The sequence below is a fragment of the Cyprinus carpio genome, chromosome A5 (genome assembly GCF_018340385.1).
Source record: "Cyprinus carpio isolate SPL01 chromosome A5, ASM1834038v1, whole genome shotgun sequence".
NCBI classification, from domain to species: Eukaryota; Metazoa; Chordata; class Actinopteri; order Cypriniformes; family Cyprinidae; genus Cyprinus; species Cyprinus carpio.
The window spans coordinates 24,565,435-24,586,237 of NC_056576.1; the positions used below are offsets into that span (position 1 = coordinate 24,565,435).

General features: G+C 38.4%; 1 protein-coding gene across 2 annotated transcripts in view; it reads right to left on the minus strand.

Moving 5' to 3' along the window:
- Positions 1-2,565: 2,565 nt before the first annotated feature.
- The window catches only part of LOC109084585 (protein FAM222B-like), a 47,617-nt gene continuing 29,379 nt past the window's right edge, over positions 2,566-20,803 (minus strand). For both annotated transcript variants that reach the window (XM_042757346.1, XM_042757345.1), the window contains exons 2-3: positions 16,710-16,884; positions 2,566-6,043 (exon numbers count right to left, since the gene is read on the minus strand). In XM_042757346.1, coding sequence (XP_042613280.1) covers positions 4,371-6,043; positions 16,710-16,791 — 1,755 coding nt within the window. In that variant the 5' untranslated portion in view covers positions 16,792-16,884 and the 3' untranslated portion in view covers positions 2,566-4,370. The remainder of the gene's footprint in view (positions 6,044-16,709; positions 16,885-20,803) is intronic.

The following is a 20,803-nucleotide window of genomic DNA, read 5'->3' on the forward strand; positions in this document are numbered from 1 at the left end:
TTTTTTTTTTTTTTGAATTTTTTTTGTTATGTTTTGTATTTTTGTTTATTCTAATTTTATATATATTTTGACATATTTGAATCATCTTTTGAAATTTTGATGATACTAATGTTTTTATTGGAAAATTAAGAATTGTTGGTAATGTGTCCACTAAAACACTAAATAATTAAAACAAACAAATAAATAAATAACAGTATGTAATAGGCTTATTCACCTCAATGTTCACTTAAAAGCAAAACTAATATGATTTCCATATTTAAAATATGGATATTATAAATTGTGTTTAATCATTTATTCATTACAGTATAACACAAACATCCAAAACACAAAAGTACCCCAAGTAGGCTACCTATTATATTATTTATTTAATTATTTATTTTTTTACATTTAAAAACACTCAAAACTAAACGTTTCATGTCTCTTCAGTCATTCAAACTTTTCTATATATCAGGTTACAAACAAAAAACTTATAAGAGTTGAGACATATAACGACGACGTCAAAATCTACTGCATAATGAGAATGACCCCCAGACACCTTCTGTAACTGTACAAAGCTTCATTGCTGCCTATAGACATCTTTTATTTCAGAACATTTATCTTCTCAGTGATTATGAGTAATTGGAATCATGTGATATATTTGCATATTCAGTTTACTTTTAATGCATAACAATGTAATTAATGAAAACTCATCTTGGACTGATTTTAGGGGTAGCATGCAAAACTTTGTGTATATCGCCCTCTTGTGGTTTAGCGTGGTGCTGCTTGTGACTGACGTGTCACAACAGAGACCTACATCTGACGAGCATCACAGTATGATGCAAATAAGGTCCTGACACTATAAAAAATATACTTATTGCTACTATGATGTGTCCACTATGTCATTCTTTACCTGTTTTACTGGCCAGTAGCGCACCGTTCATTAAGGTTCAGTGATAGATGGGTAATACCCCCGGCTATTACTTCACTGCAGAGCTGAAATGCTTTGACCCCAGAATCGTGAATAACTAAACTAAAATTTACATCCGCACCAGACGGCTTAAATGCAGTGACCTGCCTGGTCTGGATCACTTCCAGCGCTGTATCCCTTTAATAAATAGAGTCATTGAATAAAACAAGCTGCAATCATGCGTAACTGAGACAGCAAGGGCCTTTCTCGGAGTGAAAGCTGTTTTCCCTCTAAATGTTGACTTTCTAGTCCTGAATAAGAACTCGCTTTCTTTTGAATGAGAAGAGGTTCTCTAGAAATCACCTTTAGGGTCTTTATCTCATCGTGGCATTTTAACAATTATTCAGTTCAACTGTGCACAAACTCTGTATTCTCAGAAACTACTGAATGTTGTTTTGCTCAACAGTAACTACCCATTTAGTAACTCGCATGTATAAGCCTTCTAAATTTGTTAAGGATTTATATTGTTAAGTGATATACAAATACATTCTGAATAAAATTAAATGGACTATGCAAAACTGTAAAGTCGAACTGTGCATTCTTCATGTTTAAATCCATGGCCAGAGTCAGATGTGCAGACCGTTTCATTTTAAGTTACATACTGGCCGTGTGAAATAATTAGCAGATCTTGTCACCAGACAATCCCTCAGAATCTGTTCAGTGATTTAGATGTCTCAGCAGCAAAGGTTAAGTTGGTTTGCTTTACCCCAATTTGAACATGCAAGAGTAAACAGCTCTGCTCAATAACCACAAGAACCACCAATAAGATACATTCTTTCATCACCAAAGTGATTTTGCGACCATTAAATATTTTTCCCACTTTAGACATCAATGTCAACTCATTTATATTTGACTGTTTGCTTTGATGTCTTTAGTTTGGGATGGTCTGGTATTTCCTGCAATATAGCTGCCAGCAGTCAAAGCATTATATTTAAAACCCGGATGAGCAGACACTGCTTGAGGAAACAGATTCTTAAAACAAGATCACTGTCAAAAATGTCCTTGAAGACTATAGTAGTCAACATTTCAAGTGGATCAAAACCTTTCTTCAAAGTTATCCTAAAACCAAAACAATACCCGTTCTTGTCTTAGGACAACTTTGATCAACTTTTTTGCTCCACTTCAAATGTTGACTACTGTAGGTTTTATGAGGGTATACACAGGTTGAGCAGTTCAAGGGTGAAGGTTTAGCAATTTTTTTTGGGGGGGTTTTGAGCAATCAACTGAAATTGAGTCATATGTGAAAGCATAAATTAGCATAAACTTTATTTTATTATTACAATATTAAAAAAAAAAAAAAAAAAAAAAAAAAAAAAAAAAAAAAAAACCTGGTAAAACAGAGAGTAGCACAACTCTCACACTCTTCAGATTCTTCCCACGCATTCAATGGACAGCCACAGAGTGACAGATACGAGAAAGGCTTCTAGAAGCTTCCTCCATTTAACAGCAATTGCAAAAGAAAAAAAGAAACAAACAAAAAAAAAAAAGATTTAAATAATGAGGAAAAAATCTAGTTCAGATTTATAAATAGCACAAATTGGAAAACTGAAGCTTTGAAACATGGAATAAAAAGATTTTGTTACAGCCCAGAGCTACACACAGCTATAAAACAACGATGATAAAATATTCTTTATTTCTTTGTTTACATTATAAAGTAATTCTAAAGAACTGCTTTTCTATTCAACAAAAGCTCAAGTTAATAAAAATAAACAAGGAAAAATGCTGTTCCTTTATAGTCTATTTTTTTCAAAATCAGAATTCATTATACCTTTATTATAATCATGCTTGTTTGTCAAAGGAAAGTCCAAGGACCAAATACTTAAGGCTTCATGAGGACTGTTGAGGGGAGGCAAACCAACCGTGAGTCAAGACAAACTGACCCACCAGCACACACACCTGCGCTCATCACATGCACACCAAATAAATCTGTGAACCCATATCCATATGCAGCCACATTCATAAACAGTTATTACACTTCTTTAAAGTTACAGCAGTACAGTAGATAAGCCAGTGTACAATAAAATAATCAATTCACCTGCTGTTTCACCTTTTGACTTTTTTTTTTTTGTTTAAAAAGTCTTCAATTTAACCACAAATGATCTTGCAAGTGATCAATTTGGGCAATTCAAGCACACTTCACAAAAGAATCAGTAGCAACTCCTACTTAACATTATTATAGAAAACGCAGGATCATAAACCCTTGATTTGGTACATAGATAGTTTCTACATTATAATATTAGCAACAAGCCTACAGACACCACCTTCAGTAGTATGTTTAGTCCTGCAAACCCACTTACAGCTATACCACATATGACCCACCTGAAACTGCACAACTCATCTATACAATTCAAGTAGTAGTTTCTCATATGTTAAGAAATAAATAGAGTATAATGATCAGGTAAAACAAAAATGGCACAGCTTTAACATTAAAACATCTGTGGCTCTTCTGCTTTGGCCTTTACAGCATTAAAGAGAAAAGACAGAATCCTTCACAATCATTATACAAAACTTCACTCACATTTGTGACTCAGAATGCAAAATGACACCTGATTTGTTGCATCACTGAAAGACTGTAAAAGAGGTTTTATATATGTATGCGGTTCCTGTCATTTAAGTTTCCTGCTGCTCACAAAGCGTCTAGCAAAACGAGTTGATGTTTCAACCTTTCACAAGCCTAAAGCAGTTCAAATGTCACACATAAATCCATAAAGCCTAACAAATCCATTTGATTTCTAAACATTTAGAAAAACAGGTACCCTGTGTTACAGGAACACATGACAAGAGCTTTCACTTAGGAACAGTCTGAAGGGACCAGTGACTGGCATATTCCCACATAGCTCAGAAACTGAAGAATGAAAGAGAAAAAAAAAAGGATGAAGAATGTGTCACGCTGAAGAGGGAAGTGCTTTGAGTCTGTCAGCCTTTTTGATGTTTTAAGACGGGCTCAAAACAAAGATCTCTCAAATGAAAGCATGTTGGTTGTCCAATGAACAGAAGGTCTGGTGCCCCTTAGTTTAGAAGTGATCTATTTCACAAGACACCTTTAATGAAGTAAGCACTAACACAAGAAAGACATTCATAAATAACCCAGGAGCGCTTGAGATCCAGGACACCTAGAGATAGACAAGACAGAATTGGATGAAAAAACAAAACAAAACAAAATTCCCTTTAGTGCCTTGAAAAAACACTTGTAAAAAGAAAAAAAAAATTGATCACTTGCAAGATTAAGAACATAAAACTCTGCTCTTCATTAGACATGTTTGTATTGTTGTTTATTTTCATCAACAATCATCCTTGAGATTATGAGCTTATTTAGTTCCTCTCGTAATGTAATTTCATTAAGACTAACAGGAGGTGCCGAGGACAAGCGTGTGTGGCTGACTTCACTGAGGAGAGACTGTGTCTGAGGCTTGTGGGCTGAAGCTTATCTGTACCCTGGGTGCTGGCCTTGCGTCTCGGAGGCGGGGACCACTACCCGGCCCATAGCGGGTGGCCTGTGCATTTTCCCCATCAGGATGAGATTCTGATCTCGGAAGCAGGGCGTCTGGAAGTCCCCTCCCATGCAATCTGCCGTTTGCATCAGATTAGTCTGCCCTATTAATGCACCCCCTACTAATTGGTAATGGGCCGCTCCTCCCATGGGGGCACAGTCCATCACTGGGGTGGGGTTGGTATTGCCTGTGCCATGGAAGGGCACCGGGAGGTCCTGTGAGCCGGAACTGTCGCTGTTCGGTGTGGGAAGAATACTACCCCACATTGGCGGCTGGTGGTAGTACTGCCCATTGGTGTAGTGTGTCACCGTGCCTGGGGGCATTGCATTGATGGTGTTGTTAGCAAGTGGTGGCGAGGGGCTGGAGGGTTTCATGGCATAAGGCTGCCCCATGCCCATTTCTGGGGGATAGGTAATGCCCTTGCGAGGGAGGCAAGGGTCACGATTCGGGGGTTTGCAGGGGTGTCTGCCCCCTTCCGAGACGTGCTGTAGGTGAGCGAGCTGATGCTGAGTCCAGGACCTCATCTGCGGCTGTTGGGGATTTTGCTGTGGTTGATGGCTTTGATGCTGTAGTTGCTGTTGTTTTATATCGCTGTGATACACGTGGTTCATTGAAGCCATGTTATGCGAAGGCATCGCACTCACTGGTGCAGAAGCAGTCACTTTATCAGGAGGTCCAATAGCAAACGATGGATGCATGAGGCCAGGAGCAAGTGCATTAGGGTTTCCCGCATGCACCGAGACTCGAGAACTGCCGTTGATGAGTAGATTTCGGCTAATGGGACTGGGGTTGGCGATCTGCCCTTCACACATTGACGTGGCACTGGCTCCCTGAGCCCTAGCCTGGCAGAACTGGCTGATCTGGTGCACTATGCTGTTTAAGTCTGCCTGACGTCCCTGGTGGAGCCCTCCAGCCATGGACAATGGAATGGTTGAGGTAGAAACAGTCACGTTAGGAGGGGCATCTGCAACCGATAACTTCCGAGGACAGGGGTTCTGTAGGTGCTGCTGAGGAAGCAGGATTGCTGAAGGTTGGTGGGCACCAGGGTGGCCTAAAGAAGGCGTGTGGGACAGAGTCTGGGGCCTCGAAAGGCCCTGGGGCTGCTGTGGCATGGAGGAGGAAGGTCGGTGTCCGAGTCCTTGGTGTGGAGGCCCAGGCTGTTGCAAAGTTTGGAGATTCTGAGGGTGTGGAGGAAGCCCCTGCGGATTCTGGGACACTCTCGGAGGGCCCTGTGATGGGTGGTGCAGGTTTAAAGTGCTGGCCGAGGTGGCTGCATAAGGGGTGCCGGCAGCATTCATAATCACCTCCGGGTGCAGACGTGCCCGTGTGCCGTTGAAGTCCTTGATGACACCCTTGACTAGGGGCACTTTAACGATGGCAAGGAGACCGGTTTTGGCAGTGGCCTGAGAGGAGGGGTAGGGACTATATCGGGGGCCAGCGGTGTCAAGTCCGTTGACTGTGCGGCGAACGTGGTTCCACTGAGGGACTTTGACGCTGTTGGGGAAGATCTTGATGGTGAGTGGATTGTTGGCAACCTTTTTAGCATAGGCATCCAATTCCGCAGGGGTTGGATACTGAGCAGATCTCATCCTTTGTGGAGTGTCCCCTATATGGAGCAAAAAGGGACAAAAAGGAAGAAAAAACAACAACAAATTATGCCTTGAAAAATATGGACTATGACCTCCAAATTTTTGTACACAAAGCAGGGCAAGTACAAGAAAGGAGACAAAGTAGATAGTGGAACAGATATATTCTGGAGTAAAATGGAAAAAAGGAAGCTTTAAAAAATGCATTAGTACATCTTAACTGACCCCATATATTTGAATGGTAATATATGTGTAATTTTTTCTTTTTTTTTTAAACCGATAATTTGATTCAACAAGAATGACAGCAAAGAATTTTATAATGTTACAAAAGTTTTCAATTTCAAATAAATTTCTTTTAAAATCTATATTCAAAGAATCCTTAAAAATGTATCAGGGATTTCACAAAAATATTACGCTATAACAATATAACATATTAAAATATTAAAATGATTTCTGAAGACTGTAATGGCTGCTGAAAATTTAAATGTGTGTTACCTTGTTGGTTTTTATTGTTTTTTTTAATTTTTTGTCAACGCCTGTTTTTGGTGGTTATCAGTATAACAATGGTTCAAAACAGATATTAGTACTTCAATATGCTGGTTTATTAACATTCCATCAGTTAATGGAATACGTTTTTTATTGTGAATTTAAGTTAAGTTTGTAAAACCTAAAATGTGGCAGATGTAGGTGAATGTTCACTTTCTCACTTCCTCTCCATCACTACCACATGTAACATGCTTCCTATATGCCAGAGTGTGATCTGCTATAGCAGGGACCATTCACACACACACACACACACACACACACACACACACACACACACACACACACACACACACACACACACACACACACACACACACACACACAGCCAGACAACACCAATGACTGTTAAGTACGTCTGTTATATTTAACAACATCGCTGTGATGTGTCTGTGCTTGATTCTCTTACAGTTTCAGAGTGTGAATAAGAAATTAAAACCTGTCTGGCCCTGTCCCGAAAATATAGCAACCATGTATGTCTGCATGTAGTGTGGTAAGCATCTTAGCTTCACATCTTCTGTGTTCTAAAATAAATAAGCTGTCTAATTGGTGAGCCCTTTAATCAATCTGCCTATCACACACATCTATTTTTCTCACTCCAGGATCACAGTAATGCTTTTAAAGGTGAACATAAAAGAAAAAAAAAACATTAATGAGCTGAATTATTTAACTGTTTTTACATTCAGAAGTCTGCACAGTATAAGCTCTTTTTTTGCACAATGCTGCTCTTCCTGAGTGTGACATCCTCACCTGCCAGGACACCTCTGATTCACCTCTGACACTTCAGACCGAAAAACAAACGAAGCAAGGGATGGGGAAAAGAAATTGAGGATAAGTGTTCTCTGTGAAGCTGCTGTCTGGCTGCTGAAAGGGGGTCTTTGTATAAAACAAGCTTTCATCACTTCAGGGGAGAAGAGAAAAGAGAGATAGAAAGAGAGAGACTTCTGATGTGCACCCACCTGCACTTCCCTTGCTCATACTGATATAGAGTTTACACACACACACACACACACACACACACACACACACACACACACACACACACACACACTTCTATGCGTTCCTGGCCCCCTCATCCCTAATGAGAGGATAGACAGCCCATGTACTGTGACTGAGCTCTTTCATCCAGCCTGAGTGGATTCAGTCACAGCTCACACTGCCCCGACAAACACCCCAAACACTGAACAAACACCCAAGACTTCCCACCAAAAACTCCATAACAAACAGCATTTAACATTTATATAGTGACATCAAACAAAACCACAAAGAAAACGAAAACATGTTTTCCACACAGCTTTCACAAGAATACTGATATTTAAGAATTTTCATTTATATCCACCAAATTAACAATAAACAGTAACATATAGACTACCATTCAAAAGTTTGGGGTCAGTAAGATTTTCTCTTTTTTCAAAATAAATTAATACTTCAATTCAGCAAGAATGCATTACATTGAAAAATTGATAATAAATACATTTATAATGTTATAAAGGATTTCTATTTTCTGTTTTTCTATTTTCAGGTTCTTTTGAACTTTCTATTAATCTAGGAATCCTGAAAAAAAATGTATTGCAGGTTCCCCCAAAATATTAAGCAGCACACCTGCTTTCAACATTAATAATAATAAGAAATGTTTCATGGGCACCGAATCAGCATATTAGAGTGATTTCTGAAGGATCATGTGACACTGAAGAATGGAGTAATGGCTGCTGAAAATTACGCTTTACCATCACAGGAATCATTTTTCAAATACAGTTATTTTAAAATTGTCGTAATACTTCAAAATATTAGTGTATTTTTATCAAATAAATGCAGCCTTCGTGAGCATAAGAAGTCTTACCGACCCCAAACCTTTAAACAGTAATGTACATGTAGTTAACACATTGACATAAATGGCTAAATCCAAAATGGCTAATGCCAAATGGACAGCGTAACATGCTATTGAAGATTAAATAAAAAGAATCCTGAAAAAAAATGTATTGCAGGTTCCCCCAAAATATTAAGGTTGAGAGATGAAGGGCTTGCAAATCAAGGGGAAGTCGTGGCCTAGTGGTTAGAGAGTTTGACTCCTAACCCTTAGGTTGTGGGTTCGAGTCTCAGGCCGTCAATACCACGACTGAGGAGCCCTTGAGCAAGGCACCGAACCACCAACTGCTCCCCGGGCGCCGCAGCATAAATGGCTACCCACTGCTCCGGGTGTGTGTTCACGGTGTGTGTGTGTTCACGGTGTGTGTGTGTGCACTTTGGATGGGTTAAATGCAGAGCACGAATTCTGAGTATGGGTCACCATACTTGGCTGTATGTCACTTCACTTTCACTTTCAAATCCAGTCTGATGCTGATATTTGGGGGTGTGTGTGTGTGGAATTTTTGTCATTGTTGCGGAAGACATTATTCTTTGGAAAACACATTATTTTTCCACTTACTCTTGGTGCCACTAGTGGTTCAAAAATAACAAAATGTATAGCCTAAAGCATGATCAAATACTGAATAACAAATGAATGTGCGAACGGGAAGAGATATGTGTCTTTGTGAATTAATGTGAATATATGTCTTTCTAAAGCAAATATGTGGAGCTTTAAGGATTTCTGTGGGCAGTCTGCAACTAGCAAAGCGTATCCTTACTAGCAAACACAAATTTCAACAGATACATATATACACCTGTTCATGTTAATGACAAAGGACAGACTCATTTGAAATATTGGTGTTTGTTTGGTGCAAAGCAGGATATACCACCCTCAACTCCATCCGCCAACACCTCACACAGCATTCAGCTGCCATGCCATTCACTCATCTGCCTTTCTCTGTTTTTCACACACATTTCCTCTCCCTCTGTGTGGGCTGTTGACTACACAAAATGGCCCCTGACATTTCTTAGCTAAATAGCTTTCCTGCCAATCTCAGGCCAGGTCAGCTGCCTTCACCGGCTGCCCACATTTGCTCACCTCCTGAAGAGAGAGAAGAGAGAATGAGGAGAATCAGAGGTAGAGGAAGAGCCACGCTGGGCTCAGTAAAATGAATCACCGCAGGACTAGATCAAGGAGCGAGGAAGAGCAGAGTCATTATGCAAATAACTCTCTTTCTCTCCGTCACTCTATTCCCACTGCATCTCTCTCTCAGTCTATGCCATCCTCCCCTGTTGAGTGACATCCCGGGGGAAGCCGGCGATAATGAGGAGTCAATCTTGTTAAGATTAGACAACAACATACAGGTCGGCAGTCATGCAATCCATTTTGAGGACAGGAGAGTAGGGCAGAGGAAAGTGATCAGGTGGCATTTGCACTCAGCGTCTATGTAAATGTCTCAAGGGACTTTAAGATCTCTAGAGCTCTGTGCCAGATCTGACTCACTTCTCTTCCAGATTTGTAATTAAAGGGAAAGTCCACCTAGAAATTAACATTTTCTCATAATTTATCTGTTCCCAACTTATATGACTTCCCTACAAGTGAAGAGTGAACTTGGCTGTCTCTGGTGCCCATCCACTTTCAATAAGTCCATTTATGTACTTCAAGGCCTGGTTTCACAGACAGGGCTTAGCTTAAGACAGGACTAGGCCATAGTTCAATTAGGATTTTAAAGTCATTTTTATAAACATGGCATAAAAAAAAAAACATTACTGGTGTGCATCTTGAGACAAAACTAAGGGCACTGACACATTTCAAGATCAATCAGTGCAAGTTTCTTTCAGCTGAAACAGCTCAGACTTACATTTTAGTCGGGGACTAGGCTTAAGCCTTGTCTATGAAACTGGGGGCAAAAGTTCTACTTCAGTCTAACAAATCAAGCCATGCTTTATTTAAAATGGTAGTGGTCTCTTTTTTGAAAAGTCAGACTAACAGACTTGTGAATGTAGCTCAGCTTCATTCAGCAAGCAGCTCAACTGTTTACAACACTAATAATAATAAGAATGTTTTTTAAGTACCTAATCAGTATATTAGAATGATTTCTAAAGGATATAACACTGTAGACTGGAGTAATGGCTGCTGAAAATTCAGCTCTACAAAATTACAAAAATAGACTTTAAATATATTTAAAATATCTTCAAATAAAAAAGTTATTTTAAATTGTCATATTTCACATATTACTGATACAGTATTTCTGATCAAATAATGCACTCTCGATGTGCATAAGAGACGAAAACATGGTAGTGTAAACCTACTGTATGGAAAAAAAAAAAACCCAGCAGCTAGGACATTCGTTTTGTGTCCAGAAAAGATTACCGAATGTTCATTTTTGTGTGAACTATCCCTTTAAAACAGTGTCTTCCCACACTCACCTTTGCTCTCTCTCTCTCTCTGTCATCAGCAGTGATTTGAGGATCACAGTAATCAGCCATACCCCAGGAGCCCCATTACAGACACACAGGGTTGTTACACAGCTATTGTCAGCCTTTTCCGTCTAAGTACACCATACACATCTCCTAACTGCCTTTTTCCCCTCCCCACAGACATCACACACATGCACACATACACACACACACGATATTTTAAACTCTCTTTAATCCGAGAGACTGCTGATCTAAGTGGGTGTTCTTATATTGTCTTATATAGGGTTATTCCTCAAGGAGAAGCAAAGCTTCCTCTTTCTATTCATCTCTTTCTTCTTATCTAAAGCCATCTTTTCCTCCCCGCTCATCTCTCCTTCTTTTCAGCTTCCTTTGAAAGAGTTCAGAGAGAGAATGCAACAGAAACCTCTATCTAAATAGAAATTCTCTATTTAGACAAAAGACGGTCTTTTTTTGCCTCAATCTATGGCTTGCGTTCCTGCATTCCAAGGTATATTTTGGCTCTTCCTGTGTCTCCTGAGTTCCCTGAGGGAACCTGCGCCAGTGCCAGATGTGCCAGTGAACATCTGGACCACAGCAGGAAGCACATGAATTTGAAGGAGCAGTTAATGACATGCCGTGGGATGTTTAAATGATGATTTAAAGTGATTTAAATGACTGAGGCTTCTCTGAAATCTCTCAAATTGGGGGTTTAAAAGTAGGGGGAATCTGAACTATGCAGATCATGGGTTGTAACTGTTTTAGCGGTTTAAAACTGAATGTAACTTTAATTTAATTTAATTTAATTTAATTAAAGTTAAATTCAGTTTTAAACAGCTAAAACAGTTATCATGACCTACATGTGTGTAAATAAACACAGTGCAGCCTTTGTATTTTGACAATCATACTAAGCCATATTGAAATTTTGATTTTATTTTGACTAATTATCCAGCTCTACCTCGAGGTAAAGTTTTCTATCATTTACATGCCATTTTTAACTGGAGATATAATTTGAATCTAAAAATTTGAAGATCAAATTGAAACTTTTTAGTCTTTTTTAGAAGACTTTAAAGGGTTACTCCACCCCAAAATGAAAATTTTGTCATTATTCACTTACCCCCATGTCGTTCCAAACCCATAAAAGCTTTGTTCGTCTTTGGAACACAATTTAAGATATTTTGGATGAAAACAGAGAGGCTTGAGACTGTCCCATAGACTGGCAAGTAAATCCAGGAAAGTCCAGGAAAGTATGTTGAATAAAGTCGTTATTTTTGTTTTCCTTTGTGTACAAAAAGTATTTCTCGTCACTTCATAATGTTACGGTTTGAACCACTGATGGCAGATGGACTATTCTGACGATGCTTTTCATACTTTCCTGGACCTTGACACTGTTGTTTATTTGGCAGTCTATGGGACAGTCTCAAGCCAATTTTCATCCAAAATATCTTAAATTGTGTTCCGAAGACGAACAAAGCTTTTACGGGTTTGGAACGACATGGGGTAAGTGAGTAATGACAACATATTCATTTTGGGATGTAGTATCCCTTTAAGCAGTAAACACTTTTCAAACATGCAATTGTGTTATTTAAGTCAAAATATACTGGAAAACAGCAATAAACGTTCCAAGCAATTGTTCTGAAGTATTTTTGTGTTCCTGCCAATCTAATGGTTAACAGCTATGCACTGGTAAACAAATGGAATTATCAGAGAAGTTAAAACAAACGTGACAGATAAAAATGACTGATTTTTGTAACCTGGTCCATCAAAGCGAAAAAGGAATTGGACAAAATGTGAGCTTATCTTCGCCATTTAAAAGCTATTGTTAAAGCTTGATTTTCACTTGTTTTTGTCCAGTTCACTGGGATTTCCATGAGGCGTTTAATCTCTCAGAGCATTTAACCTACAAGACATTATCATTAAAATCCCAGCAAAGAATGTGGAAAACTAATGAATCCTCTACATTTACTCCCTTCACAGACAAACACTCTGTAGTAGCCTGTAGTTACACGTCTGACTTCGCTGTGTCTTACTCTATGTGCAATCAATTACATTTATTTCTATTATCGCTCTGAAAGTGGCATCAGCATCAGAGGTATGCATCCATTTCCTCTCTCCTACCTGTACATCCCCTGTACTTCCATCTCTTTCTGTATTCCCACTAGTTAGAAATACGACTCCTGTCTTTCTGTGATTTCTGCTCTCTACTGCAGTTAAAGATATGTCTCCAACCTCTCAGTAATTGCTGCCTGATGAGGGTCTTCCTGAGGCGATGTGAGCATCGGCACTCCCCCGGCTGTGCGTCTCCATAGCATAATTCGTCATCCTGATGGAGAGCTAATCTGACAGGATGTCTGCCCACAGACAGCGAAGGCGAGATTTTCCGTCTGTACGTATCCTTTATTTCCTGCACTGACTCAGTTTGTCTGACTCTCATTTTCTCGCTGCCTCTGTATGCCACTTATCTGCCTCAATCTATCTCTCTGTGAGCGGTGTGGTTCAGCAGGTGTCTGCCCTTGTAAACGGTCCTAATAAAAATCCTGGGATTTGACAATCTGTCTCTGGAAATATGCTTTTGCTCACCAACGACAGCTCTCTTTTTTCCCCCTCATTCCATTTCCTTTCTTTCTCAGTTCTGTTTAGTCTCTCGTCAGACATTTATCTCCTTTTATAGATCTGTTTTCATCTCATCTTTTCTTAAATGCACTTAAATGTCATCTTTGACAACATTTGTATGAATTTGGGGTATTAAAAAGACACTAAATGCACACCATGAAAGAATATTCACGTCTTGTTCATTTGAGACTGCTGAGAGGAAGGTAAACAGGAGAATGAAAGGAATATTCACTCAAAACTGAAAGTTATCATCACCATTTATTCCCCTTCACATCGTTCTAAACCAGTATGACTTTCTTTCTTCTGCTGAACACAAAAGGGTGCACTTTTCCATACCATTAAAGGGATCGCTCACAACTTTCTACTTTCAGACAGGGCCGGCGCGTGCCTATAGGCGAACTAGGCAGCCGCCTAGGGCGGCAGCTCAGCCAGGGCGGCAAGAGAGAGAGAAGGCGAGAGAGCGAAAGCGAGAGAGAGAGAGAATTTTTTTTTTTATTATTTGTTTGTTTTACATTAGGTTACAATTATCGCACTTATATCAACAGCATTTTTTCCCACTCCATTATATAAATTTAAATAACTTTAAATGTAGAATAAAAATTCCCGCCCGGCTGCGCCCTCCCCCCACCCCACTTAGAGCGGCATCGATATGCGTGCAAAATACGTTAATGCTATTCAAATATTCAAAACGAATAAAATTTCTGGTCATGAGTACAAAAGACACGGCTTTTAAAAGAGCAAGCACTGAGAAACAAAGAGGTCCTTTTTGAAATTTTCTATATTCACCAGGCCCACCTATTAATGACGTTCTGTATCCGCCACTTGCTAATGACAGCGAAGGTGTGGACGTTGGTAGTAATGTCCTGGAGGAGGCAGACTAGAGCTGAAGATCTTTGCCCGAACCCGACGGGACCCGATGGACCCGACGGGTTCGGTCGGGTTCGGGCTTAATTTTATATCATCTTATGCGGGCTCGGGCTGGGCTCGGGCTTGCGCTCCGGTTTGCAAGGTAAACGAGCGGGCAAGTGATGCGTTTCGATTAGCGCGAAAAAGATGCGAAAATGGATGCTGAGTAGGTGTAACAGAGGCTTGCCTCTGGCGATTATGTTTTGGTTGCACCAGCAACTAAAGCAAAGTCTGAGGTGTGGAAAAGTTCTGACCATGTTTATAATGAGAAGAATGAATGAATAATGACGCACCATCAGTGAGCGCATGCAGGAACGCGCTGAAGACATCTACAGTGGATTCAATAATTTTCCTCCACAAAAACATGTAGGCTTAGCCTAATCTTTGTGATCTTAAAGGTTTTTTCAAATGATAACTAATTATTCATTGAGTCTTAAATTCATAATGTTGACAGAGTATTTACGCTAATATTGGCATTAATTCTTTTATTAAATGTCAGCTGCTGGCGAAGCAATCTGTCGGATCTTTATCTTTAACTTCTTTATTGCCAAATACCCATCTTAATTTAAAATTTAACTTAACTTATTTTGTTAAAAAGACTCGTTTTTTTATTGGTGCGTTGGTCTATTTATAGGCTAAATGAGCCTATGCCTATATTTAGAGTGCTGAGATGTTACGATGTTACAGAGGACTTATTTTATTTCTTTATTCCAACTTCCAAGTGGTCTAGTCTACGTTAGTTATGAATAAATTATGTTAAAACATGTATAAATGATTCATTGTTGACACAAGGAAAAAGAGCTGTGTGTGTGCGCACATTTGAATAATGTCGGGCTGTAAACGGGTTCGGGCTTTTAAAAAGCTGTCAACAAAATGTACTTGTCGGGCTCGGGCCGAAACCTGTCGGGCTCGGGTCCTGTCGGGCCTAACTTTTATGGCCCGATTACAGCTCTAAGGCAGACAGCTTAGCCATAACTAGCTCGTCTGATGAGGGACAGACGGAACAGCAGGGAGAAATATTACCCTCAGAAGGTGAGGAAATATGTCACGATCCCGGCAAATGGCCAGCAGTAATAAATCCTGGACTTAAAGACACTTTGGTACAGAGGAGGGCCACATCAAACCAAAGGAATTATTTTCCCAAAAGACAGTTGGAACAGGAGATTTTCAGAGGCTCATTACAGTCGCACATTAGCTAACGGGGAGAAACTTGACAGACCATGGCTGGTTTATTATTCGATTAGCAAGGACGCAACGTTTTGCTTTTGTTGTAAACTTTTTTGTGAAAGCGAGAGAAAGTCTGCTCTGGCTAAAGACGGTGTCTTAGTGTAATTTTATAGATAAAGAAAATATTAATTTGTTTACATGCATCTTAAGGATACCTAATTGTGAGTGTGAGGTGGGGGCGGCACGATCGTGCTCTGCCTAGAGCGGCATTTGAGCTTGCGCCGGCCCTGCTTTCAGACGAATACAATAGTAGTTATATTAAAAATTTTCTGGCTCTTCCAAGCTTTATAATGGCAGTGAATGGGGGTCAAGATTTTGAAGCCCCAAAAAAGTCCATGCATCCATCATAAAAGTACACCACACGGCTCTGTGGGGTTAATAAAGGCCGTAATCTCTAGCTCCCGCTAACTGTCGTATGCGCGAACACGAGAGAGTGGCGTTCCAGCGGATGACGTAGGCATAGCTGTATGACATAATATTTTCTATTATGGGTGGATGCACTTTTTTGGGCTTCAAAATCTCAACCCCATTCACCCCCATTCCCATTCACATGTATACCTCGGAAGGCTTGAGGGTGAGTAAATCATGGGGTAATTTTCATTTTTGGGTGAACTATCCCTTTAAAGCAAAAAGTGACAAAAAGCACCATAAAAGTAGTAAGTATGAGTGATTTGCTTTTGTGGTTTACATACAGAAACATTATTTCGGTTATTTTGGAGGGGTCCTCAGTCAGCTTGTTTTTGGTCTAAACAGATTTAGGAAAAAATAAAATAAAAAGCTGTAAAATATTTTTTCATCTTATTTTTCTTATGTTTATTTCCCTCATTTTATTCCCGTTCATCCTGATGAACTCCCCTTTGTATTTGTAAATCTTTAAATATGAGTGATGCATGATATTTTTCTGAAGCTCTGTGATAAAGCTGTGCAAGGAAGAGACCAGCACAAAACTCTGGTATGTCTTTAGAAGACTTTGAAAATAGAACACCATTCAATGCACCACTGTTATGATGCCTTTATGCTGCTTTTTGTGATTTCTGGAGATCATTTTAAGCGACCACCAAATGTTTCAACTCTGTGTGTGTGTGTGTGTGTGTGTGTGTGTGTGTGTGTGTGTGTTTTTGTGTTTGTACTTACATTTCTGAAGTCCAGTGTTCATCTGCGAGTGGGGGTGGAGCTGAAGGGAGAGATCACCTGGCCCTGGCAGACAGGCCAGCATCTCATACACACACACTCACACACACACTCACACTCACACTCACACTCACTCACACACTCCTAGAGCAACATGGGCCACACACTTCTCCTCACACTGTAGAGAAAAAAGAGAGAGAAATGAGATGTTACAGCAAGCACCTCAGTACGAAGTTCAAGCCCAACAACGTGTCTGAACCCAGAACAACATTTTGTCATTAACTATGTCTTTCTATCACAGCAGTACTCTGGGTGACCCTGCTCACCGAGAACTCTCATCGGCCCAAAATAACTGTTAAACATCAGATATGTTCTGAATAGCTGTGATTAGGTGGAGTTATACAGCATTTTTTTTATTTTTTTTTGCTAATTGAAATAAAAGAAATAAAAGAAAATCTAAATGTTAGATACATTTTTTAAACAAATAAATTAGAAATGTTGCCTTGGCACACAGCTGAAATAAAAGTTCTAAAAGTTGAAGTACTAAAATAGTAAAAGCAAAAGCTAATTCAAAATATCAATAAATACTATAAAAAAGCTAAATATAAATATTTATAATAAAATTACAAATTAAATTATAAAAACAAAAGCTAATTCAAAATATTCATAAATACTATAATAGCATATAATATCAAAACAACACTGGTTGTGTTACACCTCGCTAGCACACAGTGTTTGTATAAAAGTTTTTCAGATTTAGATGATTAAAAGCTTCCACAGTACCACAGTACACAACAAGTCCAAAATACAAAAGGAAGACAGTAATTAGACATTAATACATGTAGTATTAACAAAAAGCTATACACTAAACAATGTATAAAAATAAAATATCTCTGAAATGCAAACTTGTACATTTAAGTGGTCTGTGAACTGATGGTGCCTACAGTCTTCATTACTGTTGATAAAAATTTAAATGAAACTTTAGTCAACAAACATTTGTCAGTAATTTGATTTTCAACAAAATTATATTCAAAACAAACCAATTAAAAATGTCTCTCTTGCCCTCAGAAAGGCATGATTTAAAAGGGATGGTGTTCATTAAAAGCTTACTTTTAGAAAAGGTGCAAAGCTAAAGGTTCTGGATAATTTTCCAACATAACAGGAGCAATGAGACAATTACCATCTGTCAGTTTGACACACACATTTTCACTGCATTCATTAAAACTCAGCAAGACTTCTAATCAAGTGTGTCACAAGGAATGCATCCAAATATCAATTGAAATTGCAATTGAGTGCAATTTCACACATATTTATTGCATGGCAAACAGATTTTCCACTGCAATTACAAAAAGAACCAGCGATAAACTCAGCTATGATAGCTTCAAAGCTTTGGATTCACATCAATTAATCAACCAACCTATCAATCAAGTGAAGCTTAGTAAATCATATATCTGATTTTTTTTTTTTTAATCATCCTCTTTGTCAGTTCAGAGCAGCAAAAACCCCTCACGTACCTTTCCATTCTAAACCACTCTCACTAATTGTACAGCAGCAGGCAAAACACACTTAATATCAAATCTGAGGTTCAATTTAACATCAAACATACCAGCCAGAGCGCTCTGACCGTGCCCCAGGCGCTTCATCTCCCTCTCCTCACCTCCACATCTTTGTCTATGTCTTCTCGCATGAATGGTGTGATCTAAGGTAACCTTTGCTAAATTCCAAACTCTCACATTTTAATTTTTTACTTCAGCAAGGTGAGAATCATACCACTGAGAACATTTCCGACACCTCAACCATCAGTCATTAAACACAATGAGTTAGTGTGACTGTGTGGGCATAAATCCACATGCACAGAATGGGAGGAATTGTTCTGACCAGCTGTCACTGCGACAGGATGTTTTGTTGATTGCTTGTTTTTTTTTTTTATTAATTTATTTATTTGGTATCTATCGGATAGCGCCATCCATCTGTGAAATATGACTGATTCAAACTGTTCTCTAAATAGAGTGCAACAGTACATATCCACTTTTTTAGCAGCCTTGATTTTGGAAATATATTTCCTACAGGGATTTTTTAAAAACAAAGATTTATATGCCATGAACAAAAACAACAGCCCCTAAAAACAAACTCGTTGTAATTTCAAATCTTTACCGATCTTTGCCACTATCCTCCAAACCACTAAGTTTTACCCATTTCAGCAAGAAGTTTTTAATCCTTTAAAAAATAATAACATTTAGTATGATCACATTTTCTTTTATGTATTTTAAAGTACAGGTCAGAATAAGTATGTTGTTACATTTTCACATAAATATATCTGTTACGCTGAATGAAGATGAAACATTATTTTACCCATATTTTGACATTTTATTTTCATAAACGTTATTTGAAACATGAAAATAGACATTTGCTTTTAATATGTATATAAAATCACTACTGTAAATTTTATTTGATGTGGACATGAAAATGGGATGTGTCGTCTTTGACCCTTAAAGACGTTGATTCTGTATATTGAAATAATTAAAATTTGTTGCAAAATAAGCATATTAGTATGAAGACTACAAACTGTAACAAAAGACTGAACATCAAATATCTTCTGATGAGCTATGATATCGTCTGGTGATTTGTGCATACAGCCATGGACTACATCCTGTCACTACACACTGACACCAGACAAAAACAATGTATTAAAACATGTATAAGCAAATAAACAGTTCAGACGAGAAGCAATTATGCACCAAACAACTCTGACAGGGCAGCACAAGGCCAGTCAGCCAAAGCTGAGAGAGAGAGAGCAAGAAATAAAGAGTTGTTATGTGGTGAAAGGTCATGATGGCAGCTCATTAAAATCCTGCCAGTGCACTAATCAGCAGGGCCTGATACAGACATACTCACTCTCTATCAGATTTACCTGAAACCCAGTGAACTGCCTCACTGCCGGCTGTCTGCATAGGCTGCTGTCTTCTGAGTGAGATTTATGAATGACTGATTAGCAACTCAAATAGTGTTCTGCATGTGAGACTTGACCCAAAACTGTCTTCAATAGTCTGCCATCAGCAGACATCAATGGCACAAAGCTCTAATAAGTACAAAAATATATAGTAGCCTACACATAAATATTAGGTTATCAACTTTAAATACATCAAAGTGCCTTTATTTAAATGTTTCAACACAAGTTCACTTATGATCGACATTTTCTAGACGAAAATATCTACGTAGCAGTATTTTTAATGCTCATTGTCCTTATTTTTACATTTAGATTACTTGCCATCTAACGCTCCCTTATAGTCCAACTTTAAAAACATTTATAATTTAATAACACTCAAATATATTTAGCAAATCTTAAAATTAATATAATTTATCATACTCATATTGCCTTGTAACATTTAAAGCTATTGATTTTTAGTGATTTACTAGTTATCGGTCATTATGTATCTTTTACAAGTTTAATTTCGACACATTTTTTATTTATTTTATTTTTATTTTTATTGTTAAAGGTTCCCCCATGCACCTATAATTCCATTTAAAAGTTTGGGGTCAGATGTTTTTGAAAGAAATTAATACTTCAGCAGTGACACATAAAACTGATCTAAAGTGACAGTAAAAACATTTATAATGTTACAAAAGGTCAAATAAAGCTGTTCCTTTGAACTTTTTATTCAAAGAATTATGGAAAAATTTACCATAAAAATATTAAGCAACTGTTTGCAACATTGATAATAATAAGAAATGTTTATTGGGCACCAAATCATCATATTACAATGATTTCTGAAGGATCATGTGACACTGAAGCCTGGTGTTTTTTGAGCGCCACTGCAGGAATAAAATTTTAAAATCATTTTACTTAAACACACACACACAACACAGGACACAAATTACACACACACACACACACATACCACACACACACAAACAACACACACACCTTAAAAAACACACACACACAATAAATCTTCCCAATTAACCCCACCCTTCTGAACAGTAGTAATATAAGTAACTATTACAACTATATGGAGCAGAGGCCCCATCAGAACAGTACTGACTGCTCCAAAGTCAAAACTTACACACAGTATCAGAGCTGGTGGAAAATCTGGAGA